Here is a 24042-nt window from a genome sequence, read left to right as displayed (position 1 = left end):
GTGGAGAGAATTGCGTGCTACAGTGAAATTTAGAGCTATATCGGTTGTAGTTAACTACCAGAAGAGCCACCCCTACCGCATTGGACTAAATTGAGTAGCTAGACGAAGAGTGTTCCTGGAGAAGGCGGCAGTGCTTCAGTAGCTAAGTTGGTGGAAATCATAGTGATCGGTACGGAACTTGGACATTTGTTTCAGCAGTCAGAGTGAATTTAACAGCTGAGATACTGCGAGTTGGAAGGCAACGGGAAAACAGTCTATTTTTCCTAGTTTGCTGACAGCAGAAACAGAACATATGAAAAAAGGTCTTTCGCAGGTCAAAATATATTTCCGGAGGTAAAATAATCCTCCATTCGGATCTCCAGAAGGTGGGTCTTGGGAAGGAAAAATAAGAATGTGGAGAAGATAGCTAAAGAAAAAAGACAAAGAAGAGCAAATGGTTAAGGATATAACATGTAACGTAAGGTTTGGAATTCTTAAAGAAGAAAAGAAACAAAATAATCTAGACTTAATAGGAGTTTTTTTTAAGTTAGAGGGAAGATAATAAGGAGTTGAAAAGCGAAGGACGTTTTACTCAAGTAATGGAAAGGGCGGTCACTATGGGAATAATTCTTGGTAAGCACTTAAAAGAGAAGGTAGTGAAAGTAGAATTTGTTGATGATAGAGTAATGATGTTAGGACTTATAGGAAAAAAGATGGATTTTGTAATGATACAAACATACGCACCAACCACTTCTGATTGAGGTAGGTCCACGTTAATGGAAACGAAGTGGAACGTCCGCCAGGGTTGCTAGGAAAGCTAAGAAGAGCACTTAGAAAGTAGGTGTGTGGAGGAGACGCTAGCAAACAATGAAGTGCACCGAGCGTAAAATGCTTCCAAAAGTCACCCCACTCTGGGAAAGATACATCTCAGCAGTTTCCAACATAAAATACAGCTACAGTGATGTTGAAAAGCACTGTTTAGCAAAGGGTTTAATTATTTCCAGGAAGAGGATTGCCAATGTAATCAAACGCAACAAATATGCACCCCCAGAGAAAGTAGGTGTGCCGACAACGGCAAGAAAACAACGCATTTGTCCCAAACAAACAATAGATGTGGTTCGACAAGTGAAGCAGATGGTCACAGAAGATAATCCGTGGAAAGAGCCATTGCTAGGACAATGGGGAGCACGAAAACAACTATGCAGAGGATAATTACCAAGGATTTAAGGCTTTAAGTGAAGTTTAAACCACGTGTTTACACACTTACAGGTTACCACATCTGTAAACGAATGGTACACAGCAGATGGCTTTGTGAACGGTATTTAGCATTTGACAAGTGAAAATATGTGGTAACCTTAAATGAGGTCTGGATCTATCTGTCTCGGGCAAATTGGGTTCCCTCTTGCCGAAAAAGTATTTCCCGGAACTTCATGGTGGTTTGCCACAAAGGGAAACTTCCACTGCATCAAATTGTGCATAATGTGAAAATTAACGCAGCATACTATCAACAGCACGTTGTGGAGCCATTGTACCGGCGGGATATTCTTTCGTTGTATAGTGCTGAGGTGTCAGAGGTCTTCATTATAAAGACAAAACATCCACCCATATGGCTTGTACAACTGTGGCTTAGATGGAAAGTCAAGTGCGTGACACTGGTATCCGTACTATTTCATTTTCCGATATCCCTGTCAAGTCCCTCGATGCTGCACCGATGGATTTTTGTGTTTTTGAGTTATTAAAGTTAGCTGTTTTCCACGCATAGTGGAAGTGTTGTTGAAAGTTTGCAAGGACGAGTGGTTAAAACTAGATCAGATGTCTCTCAATAGAAGCCTTCTCCAATAGAAACTCCGTTGTCGGGATATTGACTGCAGCCACGGTAGGCATATAGAACACAACTACTGGTATACATGGCTTTACGCCTAGGGCGGGAGTTCCAAAATCGTTTCCATAAACGTGGACCTACCTCTGTACAACTGAAGTAAAAGAAAATAATGAGAAAATAGAAGAAATTATAGACATGGAGAGGAGGAATGCATGCATAATTCTAATGGGAGATTTTAATGTAGTTGTGGAAGATAAATGGAAGTTAGTGTCATAGGCAAATATGGTTTAGAGGAAAGAAATGAAAGGGGAAAGAGACTGGTCGATTTCTGTAGACAGAATTCACTAGTAATTGGAAACACTTGGTTCAATCAGCAAAAGAAAAGAAGATATACATGGAAATCCTCAATAGACGGAAGAAGATATCAAACAGACCATGTTATGATTCAGTACAGATATCGAAATAGCTTGAACTACCTGAAAAGTTCCCAGGGCAAATATTTTCTCTGATTATAACCTTGTGTTGGCCGAAGTGGATATCAACAGAAAATGTAGCAAGATGCTGAATATTGAAAACTTGAAAAACAAAGAAGTAAGAACTTTTTCTTTGAAAAATTCGAAGAAAAATAGTCAAACGAGGAAACGATAGGTGCAGGTCATAACAGACGGTGTAAGTATATTAAACTCTGCATACGGTAGGCTGCAGGAAAAGTAGTAGACCGCGAACACAAAACGGCTAAGAAACCATGGATTACAGAACAGATGTTTCAGAAAATGAGGGAAGGCAGACGTAGAAATAGATTGATGCAGAAGAGAACAGAAAGATGTACAGGAAGTTAAACAACAAGTTACGAAGGGACACAGAGAGAACAAGGGAAAAGTTTTACAAAGAAAAATGTGAGGACATAGAAGAATTACAAAGAGTAGGGAAATACGAAGAAATGTACAAGGAGGTGAAATATATGGAATTTCGAACGAAACAAGGTGGTATTACGATGGCAGTAGAAAATAAGAATAGGAAAATAGGAAAATAGCAACAAAATAGAAATCTTACGAAGGACTTAGACATATATGAGAGTAGAGATAGACCGTGTGGTCTGGTTGCTGAAGTAGAAAATAAAGTACGCGAGGATGAAAAGGATTTAGAATTGCTCTGAATGGTGTGGAAGAGGTATATTCGAAATTAGGAATGAAAATTCAACAGGGATAGATAACATACCAATCGAATTCATTAAGCATATGGGAGACAAGGGTAAGAAAGAATTTTCCGACTCTGCAATGAAATATATAAAACAGGAGAGTGACCAAAAGATTTTTTTAAAATTGATCATGCTACCGGTGGTTGAGAAATCGAATCTAGAGAGATGTGAAAAACATAGAAGTATTAGTCTCATACCATATGCAGCAAACATTTTGCTTCGAATACTGAACAGAAGGATGTATGGAAGAACAAACGAAAAAGATAAGAAGGAAAGTTCGGGCTCAGGAAAGATAAAGGGAAAAGAGATTCAATTGTATTATTAAATGTAATCAGTGAAAGATATGTAGAGAAACGGAATATGTGTATTTTGTGTCTATTGATTTCAAAGTTCTAAAGATGATTGGGCTGGAATGGAAAAATTGAAGACTCATAAGAAACTTATATTTAAATTAGCAAGTAAGCATTAGAATAAGCGAGCAATGACAGAAAAGAGTCTAATTAGAAGGGAGTTCGACAGGAACACTGTCTCTCGCCAACATTATTTAATATCTATCTAGAAGAGGTAGTGAAAAAGAACCTGCATAATGAAGATGGTATTTCGGTAGGAGATACAATGGTTAGAGGTATATGGTTTGCGGACGATATGGCGCTTGTTAAACAATCTGAAAAGAAGATAAATAAGATGTTACGGTAGAAAATTTGACAAAGTTCTGTGAAGAATATGGAATGAAAATAAATGTAAGAAAGAGAAAAGCCATGGTATTTCGAACGAAACAGTCGATGTAAATATAGAAGTAGGAGGGGAGAAAATAGAACAGATGTCTAGTTTTCGATACCTGAGTAGTATTATTAGTGATGCAATGAAATTGGAACGTGAAATAAAAGCAAGGATAGAAACGGCAGAAGAAGCTTTTAGGAAGAAGAAAAGCTTATTTTGTGGGATCTTGAATACTGAGTTGAGAAAAAGACTCATAAAACACTTCGTGTGAACTACTGTACTGTATGGAGCAGAAACGTGAACATTACATAAAAATAATGAAAAATAACTGGAAGCTTTCGAAGTGTAGGTGTGAAGAAGGATGAAGAGAATTAGCTGGGTCGAGCGGAAAACGAATGAGAGGATGTTAGATATAGTGTGGGGGAAAAGAACAATTTTAGATATTATTTAAAAGAAAAGAGAAACTGATTGGAACATTGGCTTAGATGGAGTTGTATCATGAGGGACGTGCTAGAGGAAAGAGAAGGATGGAGCGAAGGAGTCTATAATTGATCGATGGTATCAAGACAGAAAAGTCGTACCCAAAGACTAAAAGGTTAGCCGAGCATGGAAGCTTCTCAATTGCGGCAACTGACTTGTCAATAATGGCAGAATACATATGATGATGATATATACGGTATATACAGTAGAAAACATAAAACCAATTTTCAGTTAAGTGATTTAGAGTTTATAAAAAATGTTCAATTCGTGTAGAAATTCTGGGATTTATACATAATAGTACAATGTTTGAATTTTGTTAAACATATTTGCTAATTAATTCTGATATATTTACAACATAATTATATTTTCATGTCTAGTGAAATAATGTGTGTAATTATTACATATGCTACATTAGAGAAATACTTACATGCTCAATGATTTAGTCCTTAATGCCGATTTCTGGAAGAGAAGAAAATAAGTATATTAATTTTATTAGCGAGAAATGTTGAATATAAAACTATAAACTACTATTCAACAAAATGTAATTTAATTTTTTGGATAGCATTTTGATAATATTCACACGTTAACACGTTCGCTGCGGCAGTGTAAAACTGAGTTTGGGTCTCAGTGCTATACGAGTCACCGTATGCCTCGTTGAAGGTTTGTCCGTCGGTGCGTTGACTCGTGCATAGATCTTACTTTAAGCTTCTCTCCACAGATGACGATACGTTGTTTCAAATTCACACTTCAGCCATCTTTTGACAGAATCTGAAGCTACATGACGCCAAAGCAGGATGCGTCACCGGTGACTCGTGTAGCATGTGGATGCTAGTAATGTAAAAAATCTGTACAAACAAAAATACACAAACTCACAGAGGTAATACAATGCATAAAACGGCACCGCACAGAAATGGTGTATCGCACGAGACACCGGTGATTCGTAACGCAGCGAACGTGTTAATGTGGTGTGAACAAAAGGGAAAAATTGCAATTTTCGAATTACTATATGTATGCTTTATTTGTATTTAATAAGTATAATGAACTTGATGTTTATATATGATTCACCCAAATAAAGATATGACATACATGCAACCTATATTAATGATGAGAAATACCTGGGTCGTCTTTGTATTCTAGCCAATTGAATACATAGGAAATTGTTCTCATTTCCTGTTTTAAATTAACTGGAATTTTAATTATGTGATTTTACTGTTTTATTCTTAAAATCTATTTAAACATTATTTACTTTATGAAATATAAATTTTTATATATAATTTATCAATTATAATTTACGTATTATTAAATTTATTTAAAATGCAAATTTATTTTGAACAACCAAGAGACATTTGACTAGATATAAAGAGGAAATCAATAAAATCACATCAATTAAATTCCAGTTCATTTCAAAGAGAACATGGAAATAAGTTATCATACAAATCAATAGACTAATTAACAAAGACGGGGTAATCAAAGCCGCTAAGAATAAGCAATACTATTTTAAGAGTTCATCACACTGAAATATTAATTTGCTGTATCCTTCTTGTATATCAGAATTCATGGCATCATTGGAACTCTTTAACGTAGTGAGATAAATATTAACTTTAAGGATTTAAATATCTGTGTAATTCATGTAGGAAAATTTGCATAATGAAGTAAAAGAGCACAGATTTGAGGATTGAAATCTAATACCAGTTGTATGCAATGTGACTAGCAAAAATGTAAAGTGCAATGTGTAATAACAAATTGAAATATACTTTTGTTCATTACAGACAGGAAACATGCCTAGTGCAAAGTGGATCATTAAGTACCAAATTATGATATATATTTATAGAATGAATGTTCAATTATTTGTATATCACGAGCTAGCTTGATATACATATCGTGGAAAATATAAGTGACAAGAACCACTAATAAGGTTGAAAATTCTTAATTGACTGATTTGCGGGCAATTGGATATGGGTCACTGGTTAAGCGCCTTGACTTGTAATCTAATAAAGCAGATGATTAGAATAGCAAGCATTGTGTCCTTATGAACAACAAATCTAAACAATTTTTTACGCTAGTTGAGATTGATATACTGAGAAGCAATATTGAACAAGATAAACAAAGTTAGAACCAAAATATTATAATAGTCATTCCGTAAACGAGACGCACAACTTGAAAATTTGAACGAGATTTCAAGATTTAATTCTGATTAATGATACAAGTACTTGCAGTAATAATAATCTGCTAATTCACGAATAAACTCGGACTCAAAACTCGAGAGTATTTATTACTAGAATTTTTATATTATGTATATTACAAAGAGCAATTCATCGTTGCATTAGAAATATCAAAATTTAGGTACTATCTATCATGTACAGATAATTCACTGTTTTATTGATTAAGGAAATACAAAGTTATTATGAGTTTTAAGATTTAAGCAAGATGTGAAAATTTTAGCAAAAATGGTCAAATTATAATTTCAGCAACATCGAAAATAAAATATAATTGTTACCGGTAACAAAACCATGAAGATGGCAAGAAAAACTATACTGAAGAAATGAAATCATTAACTTAACGTTCCACAATTAGGTCCTCCAGCCCAAAGGAGATGGATAATTAATGAGAGCGAATGATTATGAAAGAATTTATGGGATGAGAATGTGCGAGGAAACGGTACATTCTCGAGAAAACCTATTAACACAATATTATCTACCACAAACTAACATGGTCCGGAATCGCACTAGGGAGCCCTCGCACCAGAGGTGAGCACGTAAATATACTGTCTTCAGATTCTGAGCACTGTAAACATTAAAAGATACCAGAATAGTACTCTCGCAGCTGTTCGTATTTTTAGAATCAAGAAGACCGAATAGTTTTCGGAAACAGGGGAAAATAGCAAAACAAAAACATAAGGAATTTGTACAAAGGCACAGACTCAGAACATATTATCAGCCTAAATTTAATGTAGCCAGGATGGGACCATTACTAAAATGAATGTACCTCTAAAATTAAAAAAACAACAACAGAAATCTGAGATATGATTCCGTTTCAGTCGAACTTCGATAAGACAGAATAAACTACATTAATTAAAGAGATCCTTCTTAGTGTGACACAAAGAGAAAACTGTCGAGGAATGGAAAGAATTGTAAAATTTCCAATTTTTAAGAACAACGACGAAACGGAACAAAATATTTTTTTCGGTGTGTATTTATTTCTATTACCAACCTCTACAAAATATTGTCCAGCATTTATGTGAAATAGTTAATAATTTTCATTAATCAAACGTGGTAGGTCAATATTGCATGAATTCTACATTTAAACATATACTAGTCGAAAAGTGAGAGTATAACAGCACAGTTAACGAACCCTATTCGCAGAGTTCAAAAAAGTTTATTGTTTAGTTTAATTAATAAAGAATTTATTTACAATAATTACATGCTAAAGAAAGTACTAAATTATGTTAGAGTAGATACTGATAACTTATTAATTTATTTTTGTAGTTTTTAGAAGTGTGTATGCTTCATTCCAGTCCTATGCACTGTAAGAATCATAAAATAGGCATTAGTTACGGTTACTGAGTTAGAATCTAATGCGTGATACATAAACTTTTATTTGAGTAGGTAGTAAGTTGGGTTGTATGTCTAGATAAGACGTATCTACTATATCTATTATATAATCCCTCATTTTAAGACTACAGAAAGGAATTAATTGTAAATGGAATCTATCTATGCAAATACACGACATAAAATTATTATATAATAGATTAATTTAGAACTAAATAAGTTATTTATCTTTGTAAAGACGAGTTATTTATCTTTGTGTATGAATTTAAAAGTAGATATACAGAATAAACATAACTTATAAAACAAATCTAATTGAAAAGTAAGTACATACAAAATATAGCTCAAGATTTGTCTAAAATGCAAATAAAGTAAACTAGGCTCTTAGCTACACATTCTGTAAATTACCCATGACAGCATTAATCAATAATATTTCTATGGTGCTCGATATTATTCTGCCATTATTTGTGATTAACAATCGTTTAGTGAATCTACCTACCTACACGAAAAGATAATAAACATGTGTAACGTTGTGACAAGGCGTGCTAATCCTTACAGTGAAATTGTAAAGCTTAGTGTAAAATACAAGAAGATAATATTGGTCTATATTACGTACTGTACTTCACAATTCTATGGCATAGGATGGACTGAAAGAGAAAGATTGTGAAACTCTCAATAGGAGCAGTCGACAATATTTAACCTATAAACAAACTTTTGTTGACATTTTATCAAACCATTGTTTAAGTTCGAAGGTAATAGTGAAAAATATTTGGTTGACGTGTTGAAATCATTGTAACAGAATTGAAATTTAGTTATTCTTTTTATAAATCGAAATGAAATTGATGCATTTAATATAAAAGTCTATTTATTTATAATTTAACAAAGAATTAGTATTTTGATGTGTTGAAAGTAACATTGCAATATTTTATATGATTTCAATATAAATCAAGTTATATGGAACAATATTCTACATCTCACATTTGTAAAATATAGCCTCCTTTCTGAAGTGTGGATTAAAAATTTTGTTAATGATGCGGGACTACATTCGATACGTCAAACACAAAATTAATTATTGGGAACAGACAAAAGTCAACAAAACATCAGATCAATTCCATAGTGAAATATTAATGGAGTAAATCGAATGCTCAATAACTAGTTGTCAATAAATTAACTGTATTTTCATGTTAATAATCTGTCAATTACTGAGTTAGAATCGGATGGATGGAACACATTATATTTTATACGAATACTTACTAAGTTGGTTTGTAGTTGTAGATAAAACATGTCTACTAAATATATTATATAAAATTGAACTGTTAAGTATGTTAATCCAGCATTTGGAGGCTAGAAATGGATTATGAACGAGATACATCTCCCCTAATAAATGAGATACAAACTTATTACATAAAAGATGAATCTGAAATTTTGTTACTTCCAAGAGCAGCTATACTGTTTTCCGTGCTACTTCAGGATCATACGATGAACACATGAGATATGCAACAATTCCAGTAGTAACTGTAACTGTTATGACTGATAGAAGAAAGAACTCATTCCCATTTTAGAAAACCATTTTCTCCTTCGACGAGTTCAGCCATTTGTTCCCAATATTTACAAGTATTTCATACTCTTTCATCACATTAATAAGCAAAGAATGATTGTCGGCGATAATTTTAACATTCTGAACATAATTTAGATAACATCTGGATCTTATATTAATCAAAGTTTAGGAAGATCCATAAATTTAATATTGCTCTATTTTTACTAGTAAATGTGAGTTATTTACAAAGTCGCCGTTAGCAATAATATGAAACATTAATAAATCTTCAGATACGATCAATCATTTAATATTTTCTGGTTATCTACAGATAAATTGAGTCATTCGAGCTATAAGAAATTTAAAAACAATGAAAATGATTGGACAGATCTTTGTATGTTAGTATATATCACGAACTACACTAATAACAAATATGCCCTCCCAGCTGTCTAGTGGCTTGCCTGTATGACTGTGGTATACGTGTTTCTGTCTCTGATTCCCGGTGGGAGAACACAAAAAAATACCTTCACAATCATTAATTTTAATTAATCATCCGTCTCCTTTAGCCTGAAAGGCATAAACGTAGGACGTTAAACTGAACATTTTCATTTCACTTTTAATGGCAAAAATAGAGTTTGCCATGACTATGTGATTCGCATGAACACCAAGGACCGAAGTTCGGCTACTGCTGGGAGCTCATGTTAAGTTGTAGATTTACGTCTCACATGACAACGGCAATGAAAAAAGAAGTTAAACTCAATCTGCCAACACACCAATGATAAATACGTTTCCTTCAAAATTTTAGGAGTGTTCTTTCCTGCACGAACTCGCGAATGTGTGTGTGTGCCTATAATATAGAATCCTAAATTATACAATACAGAATTCCATTAATAAATAAAGAGTTAAAAAATAACTATCTCTTTTATAAGTTGGAAATAATTAAATAAATATTAATGTAAAATTAGATCATGACTTAAGTGTTGTAATTGTCTGCTATAACAAATTACACATTATTTTAAAGAGAATGACCACTTAAATATTTCACAATAGTTCCGCATTCACAATAGCTTATCCATGGTTATTCATGTTGTAAACAAAAGTATACTTTGATTCTCAGTGAATTCAGATTTTTTCATGAGTTTTTTTTAAGTACCTATTTCCATTTGAACAAGACACCAAATCTTTCGACGTGAAATTTAATATTGTATTCTAAACTTTCTCCAGTCTCTGTTTCTGATACACGCAGCAGAAAACATGGTGTTAATACATCTCAATTTAACACAAGTCAGTGTTTTCAACAAGACTTACTTTAACATGTTATTTCAACACTAAGGTATGTGTTGCTGTTAACATAGGCCCAGGGTGTTACTAGTTTAACGCAGAAACGATATTAAACAAATTAAATTTGATGACGGTGCTATTTTTGCAGTGTGAAAATAACACCAAAGCGATGTTAAAGAACCAGGTGTGTGAAGAAAAGAACACGGAAGTAGTAACAGCATGGTTGCCAGATCGCAACGTTAACATCTGCAATGTTCCTATTACTCAGTAACTATATTTCGTTCCTCGTAACCACATATATAAATAAATTATGCCACATACTTTGTTATCCTTCATAATAGTCATTTGTGTGTAATCAGAAGGAAAATGTTACTGTGAACATGGTTGTTCGATAACTGTACATAAGACAACATTAATCGTGAGTTACTAAAATAGCTCCAAACTATAGTACATACAAGTTACCTTGTCAGGTAGTTGCTTAGCCACTTTCATTTTAAAAATTTATTCCAAAATACGATGGATTAGAAGTAGCACCAGGCATATATCAAAATTAAACACAACTCGAGTGTTAATACATATCCATTTTTTACTGGGTTACATATTACTAACTTTTCCACATACCCTTGGGAAGAAAATTTTCATGATGAAAATGTGTGTTTCTTGTTTAATTTTCGATTTTATATACAATATAATATGTTTGTAACAACTGAATACCCATATATCAATTATCTCAGTCACACTTTCACAGGCATACACATGGTATAAAAATAGTGTTATGTACAAAAATATACATCTCAAAGACATTATCATCATATCTTAATCTGTAACTAATCAGTTAAAACTAATTCATATTTTGCAATTAATTTTTTTGTTTCTCTGTTACTAGCAATAATAATATAAGTATAATAATAAATATAAGTAAAAGAATAAGAATAAAAATAAGTATGAGCAAGAGTGTATAAGTAGGATCCTTTGGTATTTCATTACCGCTCATATCTGTCTCCTGTCCTTTTGGCCAATGAAATTCAACAAGACCAATGTACGCGATTGCTCCCAATATAGCTCCTATGTGGGGACCAATGATTGGGACCCATGACCAACTTCTGTGCCTGGAAAGAAAGAATATTAAAATCAAAAATGGAAACTTATATATATATATATATATATATATATATATATATATATATATATATATATATATATATATATATATATATACAACCAGGGCGCAGACGCACTCGCCAATTCAAAAATGATAGTCACCAGTATCTCTCACGTACAAATTATGAGAGGTTCCCCCCGCCTTTGGTTTGACAAAGTAAGAGATTACATCAGGGCATAAAATTTCAAAACCAGGCAATTAGATTCAGGATAATCAATTTTGAATTCGACGATTCATATGAGTGACAATTATTTTCTCCCTCAGTCACAACTATTTTCGTGCGAAACAGAAACTGCGCAGCCCTGTGAGTTTACGCAGAAACCATTCTTACTAAATACTGGTTGCCAGCTCTTAATTTCTAGTCGCCAATGGTGACCTGGTGACCGGAAAATTTGTAAGTAAGTTACTTGTAAAAATGTAACGCGTTACAAGTTACTTTACTTTCTTTTAAAATATAACGCGTTACTAACGCGTTACTTGCCTCAAAAAAGTAACTGTTACTTTACTTCGAAAGTAACGCGTTACTAACGCGTTACTTTTAGGTCCGAAACTTTGAATATGTGAAAAAAATCTGATTACTTCAGTTTTCCGTACTACTAATACTACCGCTATTATTATTATTATTATTATTATTATTATTATTATTATTATTATTATTATTATTATTATTATTATTATTATTATTATTATTATTATTATTGCACGTTCTGAATCGATTTATGTAAATGCCAGGACAAATTTTTACTTGACAGCTATATGAACATTTTAATGTAATGTAACATTGATTAAAATGCCATACTGCGTTACTCGTAGGGATAGGCACGAGTGAGTTCGAACAAGTTTTCTTTGAAACTCGATTCGACTAGAAACAGACATCTTTGAGCTCGACAAGAGACTCGGCTTGAAAAATTTCCTCCAACTCGACTCAAATTCCGGTCGAGTTTCGAATCGAGTCGAACCAAATCTAGTGTCGAGTACTCCCTTCAAGTATCTTACATAGGCAATATAATTATTATCAATGGTACTACTACTAGTACAACTTATTATTGCTATTATTATTATTATTATTATTATTATTATTATTATTATTATTATTATTATTATTATTATTATTATTATTATTATTATTAACAATACTGTGTATAAACATGAAAGATAGGCGGTTTATATCTGAATACTAAAAAACTAGTTGATTGCCAACCTCGGTAGTTGTGAAGTCTAGAAGGCAAGGACTTTGTTCACGAGCTTTTGAATTTGGGTTGAAGGTCTACGTTGAGTATTCGGGCTCGAGCCAAATATCGTTAAAAGTTATAGGGCACTGGCCAAATATCTTAAAAACTACTCGGCCCGGGTTTAGAATTGTCAATGACTTGAGCAGATCGGCTCACAGCTCATTCACTATCGATCCAAACCGAGAAGTGAGCCGAGCAAACAGCTCACCCAACCGAGTCGGCTAGAGCCCTTCGCTTAGTTGAGTCAAACCGAACAGATGGCTCATCCCAACCAAGCCAGCTCGAGCCGATGGTTGACCCCAAGCGAGTCGGCTCGAGCCATTGGCTCAGTTAAGCCGAACCGAGCTAAGCTTATATAAAAAAATTCTTGTAGTCTCGCTATCGAGACGAGACGAGATGCGAGCAGTGTCCCTCTCGTGAGCAACACTAAAAGTATTCCATAATACTGCTTAGCTTACATTTCTCAATGACTTTCGCTTTCCAGCGTAATCAGGCCATTATTTCAAAATAAGTTAAAACGAGCGAGCCATTTATAAAACTCGACTCGACTCGAAACTCGACATCAAAAACAGTGAATCGGCTCGGAACTCGACTCGAGAATATTACTTTTGACTCGACCCGAAACTCGACTTGATTCGAGTCGAGTTTTAGCTTGACTCGTGCCCATTCCTATGCGTTAGAAAAAACGGTTGCTTACTATTATTCTGCTAAACTAATTAGATAATAATAATAATTTTGCTATGTAAAATTAAAAATACAGAATATAGAGAAATATTACACTACAACCGACAACATGAGAACACATGAACTGGGGCTGAATCAAAACTTACCAATAACTCTAAAATCGATACATGCTTTTTAAAACTAGTTGTTCCGAACTCTATAATCAACGGGACTTTAGAATATGCAAACTGATCTAAAAGAACTCTAATATTACATACCATCAACATTACATCAATAAAGTAGGGCTGCTCATCAGAACACAATTCATTCATATTAACCCCTTACTGTATGTCATTAATTACGGCACCCTAGTTGTTGATAAATATTTCCCGCCGGGGCACCACTTTACTTTTAAATTCTGTTCACCATCATCTTCAGCTTTTAAGAAAAAGTATTCTTTGAAATGTTCGAACGATAAAATATTTTCGTTCTCCATCTTTATAAAAACAACACCAAAGTAAAATAGACTACCAGTATCATTGCACTCGTAGTTCACTCACTGAATGTATTGATTTGGAGCTTTCAAAATCTAAGACAAAATCTTCCAGGTGCTTGGAATTAGTTCGCGTGATTTCCCTGAGGCTGTTCTCATCTTACAAAAACAGCAAGTGGCACTATATTTTGTTATATAAATAAACAAGTCAAATTGTATCTATGAATGTATTTGCAAGCCTACCAAAATAAAGTTCGTAAGGCGAAACGGGAAAATGCACATCGAGATCTCCCGTTCCGCCCTAGGTTTTACATGCAAATTTCATTGCTAGAGGTCATAAGGCGAAACGGGAAAAGGCGAACAGTGCAGGAATCGTCGGTCACTGACATAGTTCATGCTCCATTGTTCCATTCTGAAAAATTTACTTACAGAAAACAAACATTTGTTTCCGAAAAAAAAATATATACATATATAAAATATATACATACATGTTCTAGTTATTCATCCGAAATGTAACGCGAAAAAAGTAACGCAAACTACGTACGTTACTTAAAAATTTGTAACGCGTTACCGTTACAGTTACTTTGGAAAAAATGTAATGCGTTACTAGGAAACGTTACTTAAAAAGTGACGCGTTACTTGCGTTACGTTACTTCCCAAGACTGGCCCTGTATATAGCAATATTTCAACTAACTGTTACATATTAATTAACAACCCCACAGACTGAATTCATAGGAAATAATTATAAAAAGATGCTACGAATTACGACAAGAAAAACTCAAAATTGTTCTTGCATTATCGCCAATGGATCACATTATATTTTCTCTTACTGTCGTTATACTGTTTGCTGTGCGACAATACAGTTAGTATTCAACTTAGATCGACTTCAGCTACGTCTTCGCGATTGTAAATCGGCCAGCTGGTAACCTACGATACAGTACAGTATAAAATACCATTTTGATGAATCGTTGACCGCTGTTAACAGTCGGAATTATTAGTCTATTGTTCCTAACTACGTTTACTTCATTTATTTCTAAAATTACAATGTATACATGTGTTTCATATTAAATAATTGCTTATATTTTTATAATCTTAGTATTTTTCTATATTAGTGATACATCTGTTAATATGTTAATTACTATATAACACAATCAATAGGCCAATGGCAATATTGTAAACCACCTAATCTAACTCTTGCTACTATTCGTAAGTGCAGGTGCTCATAAGTTGATCACTAATTGTATTTACAATAATTCAGTGAAATCCAGTAGATATTGAAACTTTGACAAATGAAAACTTGAACCCATAGTCAAATGATAATTAGTATAGTATTTTTAATACTTTATTCCACTAAGTTTTGAGTATTTTATCTTACATTTCATCATTACACTTCGAATTAGTATTAACCCTCTACAGCTCAATCAACTTCCAATTAACAAATTCATTTTCCTCTCTGTTACATTTTATTACATTAATAGCCATCGTGAATCGAAGTTACAATAACCTCTCTGAAAGTACTTTTACTTTGTTTCAGAGAAATGATTTTATCACCTTCAAAGTTGGCCAAATATCTTTCTTTGAAGTTTTTCAGTCCAAAACTGGAATTTTAGCTGTTTAGCATGTACATATAATAACAGTCCTTACCATCATTCCTTCTGCAATATAAATGGGGCCGCGGTGGCTCAGTGGTAGAGCGTTCACCTCTGGTGCTTGGGGTCCCGGGTTCGATCCCAGCCCCCGCCAAGTGAACTTTGTGGTGGACAAACACCGTGTGCGTGCGTTTTCTCGGGGTTCTCCCGTTTCCTCCCACTTTCTTCATTCCACCATTTCATTCATTACTCATTATCACCGTCTCCTTTAGCCTAACCGGCATAACCGTGGGACGTAAAACTCAAAGATTTCATTTCATTTTTTCCTTCTGCAATATTTTCAGGTTTCACCGATTGGAAATCTTATGTATCTGTTTTCTTTTTAAAGTGTATTGTTAGAGCTTGCCGGCTGGAAACGTTATGAGGGCGATAACTGTATTTATTTTATTTTTAAACTAATGTTAGAGCTTGCCAACTAAAAAAGTTAAGAGTGGCTACTGTATCTGTTTTCACTTTAAATTATTATTAGAGCCTGCCGATGGGAAACGTTATAATGGCGGCTACTGTATGTGTTTTCTTTTTAAATTATTATTATTATTAAATTGGCGACTGGAAATATAATGGTGTCTACTATGATTTTTTTAACTATTATTACATCTTTCTGATTGAAAACGATGTGAGGGCGGTTACTATATCTGTTTTCTTTTTAAACTATTTAAGAGTTCCCAATTGAAAATGCTATGAGAGTGGCTACTAACATTTTTCTACACCAACAATATTTTAGAAATATTATTATTTTTCCCCAAAAAATTTAGAATGTCAGTAGTACTGCGATACTCATTTGTTATAATAGCCTAATTTTTGCGGCTATTTGCTTTTATCGTTATTTTCAGAATTAAAAATAGCTCTAAAAATGATCATAACAGTATATACTTTCCACTTTCAAACTAGAAAAATAAAAAAATGATTTTTAACTTATTGCAGTTATTTAGGAACAAATTCTCTTGTTATATTGAAGTATAATGTTGAGTAATAAAAGATCTTTAGTGTGGTGGTAGGTTGTATTCATCTGCTATACTAATTTAGTACGTTGTATGTTGAAGCATTTTCCAATTCTGTAGCTTTGAGATTGTACGTAAAGTTACATAAAATGAATAAGATGTTCTACGAAGGAAAAGAAATATAACTACTAAGAACCTCGTATGGAACCATTGAAAGATGAAGAACATCAGCTTAAACCTGAGATTTGGCTTGAACTTTATATTCATCAATACATTGAAGCATTATGTTAAAAGAACATTACAATCTTTACATATAAACATCTACAGAATCTCTTTTTTCTAACTAATTGTGATTATTTTGGACATCAACTTATCTCAAAATTACATAAACAATAAACATAATAATCATATAATATCTCAGATTAAATTAAAACAATATTTTGTCCAATAATATTTAAATCCAAACCTTCCCAATACTAACAAATGAACTAAAATATTCTTTCCTACATTGATCTAGCACTTTGAGACGTATTATAATTGTTATCAAAATTAGCGATTCTGTACTACAAATCCCATAAGTGCACACAGTCATATAGACCTTGACAATATGACTACTTTACTCTGGTCGTAACTCTTAGACTTGTTACAAGTGAACTATGTAGATGTTCTAAGTCTTTCTCTCTTAGTTTCCAGAAATATTCTTTGTTAATTTGCAACACTACAGAAATATTAACGCTTTCTATTTCCTAGTTGACCCCTTCCCAATTTACAAGATGGCTTCCGAACTATCTATATGACTTTAAATGGGTTTTCATATTCTAACTTTCCAAGATTATCAATTGAACTTTCAGCAAATTAATATGTGAGTAAACAGAATAAATTGTATTGATTATTGTCAAATAGACTCTTTGTGTATTACTGTAAATAAGAAAGAACATACTACATGTAGTACTTCGTACGTTAAATTAATTCTTATTTTATGTTCTATGTATTCTCAATGTGTACTTTCAGTAGTAAGATACTGACAATATATTTAGTTCAGAAAACACATGTGCAACTAAGAAAGCATACTTCACGAGAGCGACACTTTAAAAATAACTTCAATGCATAAGTACTACATTAATATTCTCGTACTACGTTAATATAGTCTATTTAGGAATTAAATGTTTTTACTATATTTATGTTCTATGTAGCTTATCATACAAATTCTGCTCGGGTTTTCAATTGGGTATTTGTTTACATATAGAAGGCAAAAATAGATAGAAATTAGGCTATGTAGTTATTTGAGCATTTGTGTACAAAATCCATTGCTACTTCAAGAATTTCTACTTTATGTAGAAAAATGTAAAGCGAATTAGGGTCCAGCTAAAAGGGAAAATAAGGGTGTAAATCTAAATTTAGTTGTTCCATTTTGCTTACAGCGATTAATCCCACATTATCCATTTGGATTTCTTTTCCACTTTTAAAATCTTGACATAAAGACAAAATATGAAAAGTTACTGCAGGCTCTGCCTTTCAGATGAAAAAAGGTTTTTCTTAAACAAATACAAAAAAATCCAAAGTACCCACAATACAAGCTGAAAAGTATCAAATTTTTACATTACCTGTTTGAGTATGGCATTTGAACTACATTTATCAAGGTTCCGATTTATATTTTACAGTGCCTAGTAACGATATGAAAGTTAAAAGAACTAAGAATATAATGTAACAATGTATATTTCATATTATAAATTTATTTTTCCTTTTTCATGATTTCCAACTACTTTGATAATTAAACTCGCAGAAGTGCCATAACATTATAATTTATTGAACTGGAGAAATAATTCTAAAGTATTTTATAAAATGTTAATAAGTATAATGTTAATTTGATTCTACTTTTACTGCACTATATATAATTTTAATGAAATATATTATAGAATTTTTAATGAAATTGAAAGAAATGTAACTGAGCCCGAGATCGAATTCGAATTTCCATGTTTCATTCTTTGAATTTCATTAAATCTATACCATATAAGATTTGGCGTCGAATATTTTCAACAGTGACATACGCAAAGGGGATTTTGGAATTTAACTTTCCTCCTTGAGCAAGATATAGAAAAATACACATTTACTATACTTCGATATATATATATATATATATATATATATATATATATATATATATATATATATATATACAAAAACACGCCTGTCGTGAAAGGATATGATATTGAGTACTTGAACCCACTTGATGAAATTCTGCGTACACCACTAATTTTCAAGCTTATAATCTTCGAAAATGACTTGCTAGATCATAGTTAAGGATAAATCACTCGATTTACAATCAGTCGGATGCTTCTTTAAGGTTTCAGTAAGTAAATATTTCTGATAATACTTTCGTATAATTTCAAGTTAAATAGTTTTAAAATCATTCAAATTTTGTATTTTTTCCCTCACTATTTCTGTCTTTACTAGTTTACTCTCAACATAACAACAAAAATTAGGATATTAGCGTACATCATGTCTATAATAACGTGTCGGAAAATGGCGTGGGAAATCGTGATAATGCCAATCTGAAGCAACTGAACGTGTGGGATCTAAGACCGATATGCAGTTGAAAGAATCTTGGAACACGGATTTAAGATGCACTTAACTTGAATAGTCTCTCCTTGTAGATGTTACACATTCTAACTATGGTTAATGATGCCAAAACTGTTCTATATGAGGTATGGTTACTCCAAACGGTTATACAGGTCGCAGAATGGCTCCCTATACTATAGATAAGATAGTCAAGAATTTCTGGACAAGCATATCTGGACAGCATTTCTAGATAAGTATTCTTTGGAGTCTGCAGTAACTCGACACAGTGGAGTTAGGGCTGACATCCTGCGGTTAAGAGCGTTTCAGGCGCGATTTGACACATAGGTAACCTTCTTCATCTATTTCTGGAAGCATCTCTAAATTGCAAACGGATGCTACTACCGATATTCAATTTACTACTAGCCTGTCTGATCTGATTTCAACCAGTTTTCAATTTGCTGATTTGTCGGCCACGCATAATCAATACTATCCAGATATGAAGTTTGTATTATAATGGTACCTGCTACTTGTGTACGCACGAAAATCGAGGTCAGAAATAGATTGCTAAATGCGAGACTTTTTTGAATGTTCCCGATAAGATAAACTGCATTGCAAAGGGCGGTCATAGAGTCTACTGTCATTTTGGATAAAAGTTAGGTCTACTTTACATGTGTCAGGCAATACAGGCCATATTGTGATTATCAATTTATAAGGTTTTCTTATTACATTATATAATAAGCTTTCTACTTACGTGAAAGTTTCTCCACCGTATAGGATAAGTGTAAAAACCCTCGGTCCTAAGTCTCTTGCTGGGTTGATTGCATAACCGCAATTGAAGCCCAATGACAGTCCAACTCCCATAATAGTAAGTCCAACGAAAAGTGGCACCAAAGGAGAAGGAACTTTCATGTTTTTATAATCGGTGATTGCAGATACTGAGATAAGCAGAACAAATGTTCCCACGATCTGAAATGGCAGAGTTATCATATTTCGCTTAATCATCCTGAAACTTTGCAATGTAAAAATTAAAGTTCTAAAAACAATTCCTTATGGCAGTATTAATAGACTTAATTACACTTTTCATCACTTTAAATTCCAGTAAATAACTCGAACATAATTAGGGTAAGACAATTTTAGAAAATAAAACATTATGTATCTACCAAATTCTTAATGCATTTTCATATAGATTGTTATTCTGCGGGTGTAGACGCGCAGTTTTTGACAGCGTTACTTACCAGGTAATTAAACTTGTACGTTGTATGAAAGGTTTTGAAAACGACTATTAGCAAATTCAACACAATTCTATAAATATTAAATTATTATTATTATTATTATTATTATTATTATTATTATTATTATTATTATTATTATTATTATTATTATTATTATTATTATTATTATTATTATTATTATTAGGTATTCTGCCTTTTGGCAGGCCCTGGGACTAATGAGGATTTTTTTTCCAATTTTAGATTTGGGCCTGGAAATGTTTCTTCCACTTCTGTCGATCTTCAGCTTCCTCTTTTAATTCCCAATATTTACTCCTATCTTTCAAATCAGCGTTTAGCTGTGTTCTTCTTCCTATTCCTCGCTTCCCTTCCATCTTTCCTTCTATGGCGGTGTGAAGAAGACAATTTCTTCTCAAGATGTATCCGATCCAATTGGCCTTTCTACGAAGGATGGTGGCTAGAAGTGTCCTCTTCTCTCCTATCGTTTTAAAACATCTTCGTTTGTTGCTCTCTTTGTTCATTTTATCTTATCCATCTTCCTCCAACACCTCATTTCCTGAAGTAAACTATTAAATAGCCCATTTAAAAGACAAGTTGTTTGTTTGTTGTTACTAAATATCACCAAAAATAAGGAAAAGTGGTAAAGAAGGTAGCGAAAACCCTTAATCTGATTAATTTTCATGTGATTTTATTATTGTTATGAAGCATTCTGCCTGTTGTCAGCTCCTGGAATTGATGAATCTTTTTTTTTCTTTCTTAGGTTCTGGCATGGAAATGTTTCTTTGTCATTTCTAGATCTTCTGCTTCCTCTTTTACCTAACAATATTTTCTTCTATTTTTCAAATAATCGATAAGTTGTGTTCTTCTTATTCCTCGCTTTCCTTCCATTTTTCCCTCTATGGCGGTATAAAGAAGCCAGTTTCTTCGGAAGATGTGTTCAATCCAATTGACCTTCCTATGAAGGATGTTGCTTAAATGCGTCCTTTTCTCTCCTACTCGTTTTGAAACATCTTCGTTTGTTACTCTCTATGTCCATTTTATCTTCTATATCTTTCCCCAACACCTCTTTTTGAAGTTCTCTAAATATTTCATCTCTAAATTCAGCAATGTTCAAGTCTCTGAACCATATATCACACTTGACTAGCTTCTTCTTTAGTCTAATAATAAGCCTCGTACTTACTGAAAAGCTCGAGTATATTCGAGATTTTAATTTTACAAATAATTTAAAACCTCGACTATATTCGGGCATTATTACAATTGATCACTGTTGAACGGTACAAAGTTTACAAGCTCGAGTATATTCGAGGTTTTATTGAAAGCACATTTTAGGCTTACGTAAATCATTGTTGCCTTCAGTAAAAATAATTACACTCTTGCCATTCGTTTTGTTCCTAAAATGTTAGATGTTAAATGTTAGAATTTAGCAATAAAAAAATAAGAAAAAATTGAAACGCTCCTTTGGAAATAATTGGTAAGTTAACCGGTTAAGATGAAATTTTCTTGCTAAATGCTTCTTTGGCCACGCCAATCCTTGAGCTGATCTCTTTGATGCAGTAAGCATCTCTCGTCAAGATACTCCCTAGATATTTGAAATGATTTACCTTTTCAAGTTCTCTTTGTTCCAGTCTGACCCTTAAGGGTGCAACATTCTCATGACTTTCAATTTTTCGGCATTGATTTGTATTCCATTCCATTTCTCCTCCCATTTTTCTTGGTTGACTAATCAATTTTGCATTTCCGCATCTAGAAGGTTATGATCCGAGTCAAGGTACGCTCCCGGTAGCGCCTTCACGTTTCGTACACTATTCCTGAAACGTTGCTTAACAAGAATGTAATCGATTTAGCAGTGTTTCTTATCTCCTGGACTTTTCCACGTCTACAGCTTGTTTTTTCTTTTTTTAAACCGCATTTTCGTCACTACTATATCATGCTGCCTACAGAAGTCGACTAATATCTGAGCCCGTGCGTTTCTTCTACCTATTCCAAATGATTTCACTACTTTTTTTGCAGCTCCTTCTCCCACTACACTATTGAAGTCTCCCATTATTGTGGCATTGATCTTGCATCTTCCCTTCTGATACAATATTTTACATATCTCTTCGTATATTACTTCTACTTCATTGTCATTATAGTCGGTTGTTGGCATACATACTTGTATTAACATAATGTCCACTGGTTTTGCACTTCATCAAGCGGTCACTGCAGCACTCCGCTTTGGTTACTATTTTTATTTTATTTTATTTCTCATTTCTATCGCAGCACCATTCTAGGCCTTAACCACCCGAATAGAATATAGTGTAATTTTCCGATTCTATCTTACCTTTTTCCTACTATTGTACTTCACTCAAATTCACTATGTTCACTTTACATTTATCCATCTCTATTATTAAATTTTCAAGTTTACCCGTATATCGTAAAGTTCGTATGTTCCAGGTGCCTATACTGAAATGACAATTATTATTATTATTATTATTATTATTATTATTAGTAGTAGTAGTAGTAGTAGTAGTAGTAGTAGTAGTAGTAGTAGTAGTAGTAGTAGTAGTAGTTTCTCCTTTGATGATTCTTCCCAGAGTAGTCCTCACGAAGATCCGAACGGGGTACTATTTTACCTCCGGAATGTTGTACCTCAGAAAGAACCATCATTGTATTTATTCTCCTCCTCCGTTCCTCCAGAATAAAATGTTGTGGTATTCCCATTTTCTTTCCACATCTCCATGTCGTTGACTACCTTGTTTTTCATCCGCCTTTTAGGGCAGTTTCCCCTCCTAAAGACAAGAGGGTGCTCTGATCTCGACCTGTTCATCCATCCTCCGAGCAGGCCGTTGGCACTTGGTATAGAGATTGAATCGTTATCCCTAGTTTAGAATTAGACCTGAAGGCATTCATCAAACCTCTCCAGTAGATGATGATTTATCTACATGATAAACATAAAATTAATTTAAAAAATTACAAACATTTGTCATTAATTAATTTATGATATGGCTTACTTGAAACCAAAAGCTCGCACTTTTTCAGAGAGACAAAAAGGATAATTCTATAGATATTTTCCAAGTCAATTTGATAAGATTGCTGAGCAAATGTTGTAGTGACGGACATTTGAAGTTAATAAGTTTAAAACATTTCAATGTAAGGAAATAACATGCTTCTGTGCTTTGATTCAAAGGAAGAAAATAGAAAGTACAAGTTAATATTCAAAAATCCAGCAATCTCCAGACCTGAGGAACGCGGGATTTTCGAGAATGTCGGATTTTGAATAGGCTAGTTATATGTTCAAAACAGAAAATGACTATCTGTACAGTCCTTTAAAGCAAGAAACATAACACAAGATATGAATGATACTGAAATCCCTGATAGTAGGTGCTTGCAAAACAACTGATTATCGACCACAGCGCCATTGAAACATAAACGTCACCTCCAGAAAACAGTGGCGCGCAAACGCGGTAAATTCAAAAATGCTCTTTAAAATCCATGTCAGAAATCTGAAGGGACCGGATTAGCGATTGTTATATATTTGAATGTCAACCTGTACTAACAAATAATATAATATTTTTG

The 24042-nt window shown here is 33.3% G+C and overlaps 1 protein-coding gene across 3 annotated transcripts in view; it reads right to left on the bottom strand.

Annotated features, from left to right (window-relative positions):
* Nucleotides 1–24042, bottom strand: part of LOC145677663 (aquaporin-7-like) — a 98589-nt gene that overhangs the window by 5355 nt on the left and 69192 nt on the right. For all 3 annotated transcript variants that reach the window (XM_081748090.1, XM_081748100.1, XM_081748094.1), the window contains exons 5-7: nucleotides 20010–20224; nucleotides 11547–11668; nucleotides 4627–4658 (exon numbers count right to left, since the gene is read on the bottom strand). In XM_081748090.1, the coding sequence (XP_081604216.1) occupies nucleotides 4639–4658; nucleotides 11547–11668; nucleotides 20010–20224 (357 nt within the window). In that variant the 3' untranslated portion in view covers nucleotides 4627–4638. The remainder of the gene's footprint in view (nucleotides 1–4626; nucleotides 4659–11546; nucleotides 11669–20009; nucleotides 20225–24042) is intronic.

This window comes from Thermobia domestica, chromosome 2, assembly GCF_964235325.1.
Source record: "Thermobia domestica chromosome 2, izTheDome1.hap1.1, whole genome shotgun sequence".
Lineage (NCBI taxonomy): Eukaryota > Metazoa > Arthropoda > Insecta > Zygentoma > Lepismatidae > Thermobia > Thermobia domestica.
The sequence above is the reverse complement of the archived record's forward strand: the minus strand, read 5'-3'. Positions and strand labels throughout refer to the sequence as shown.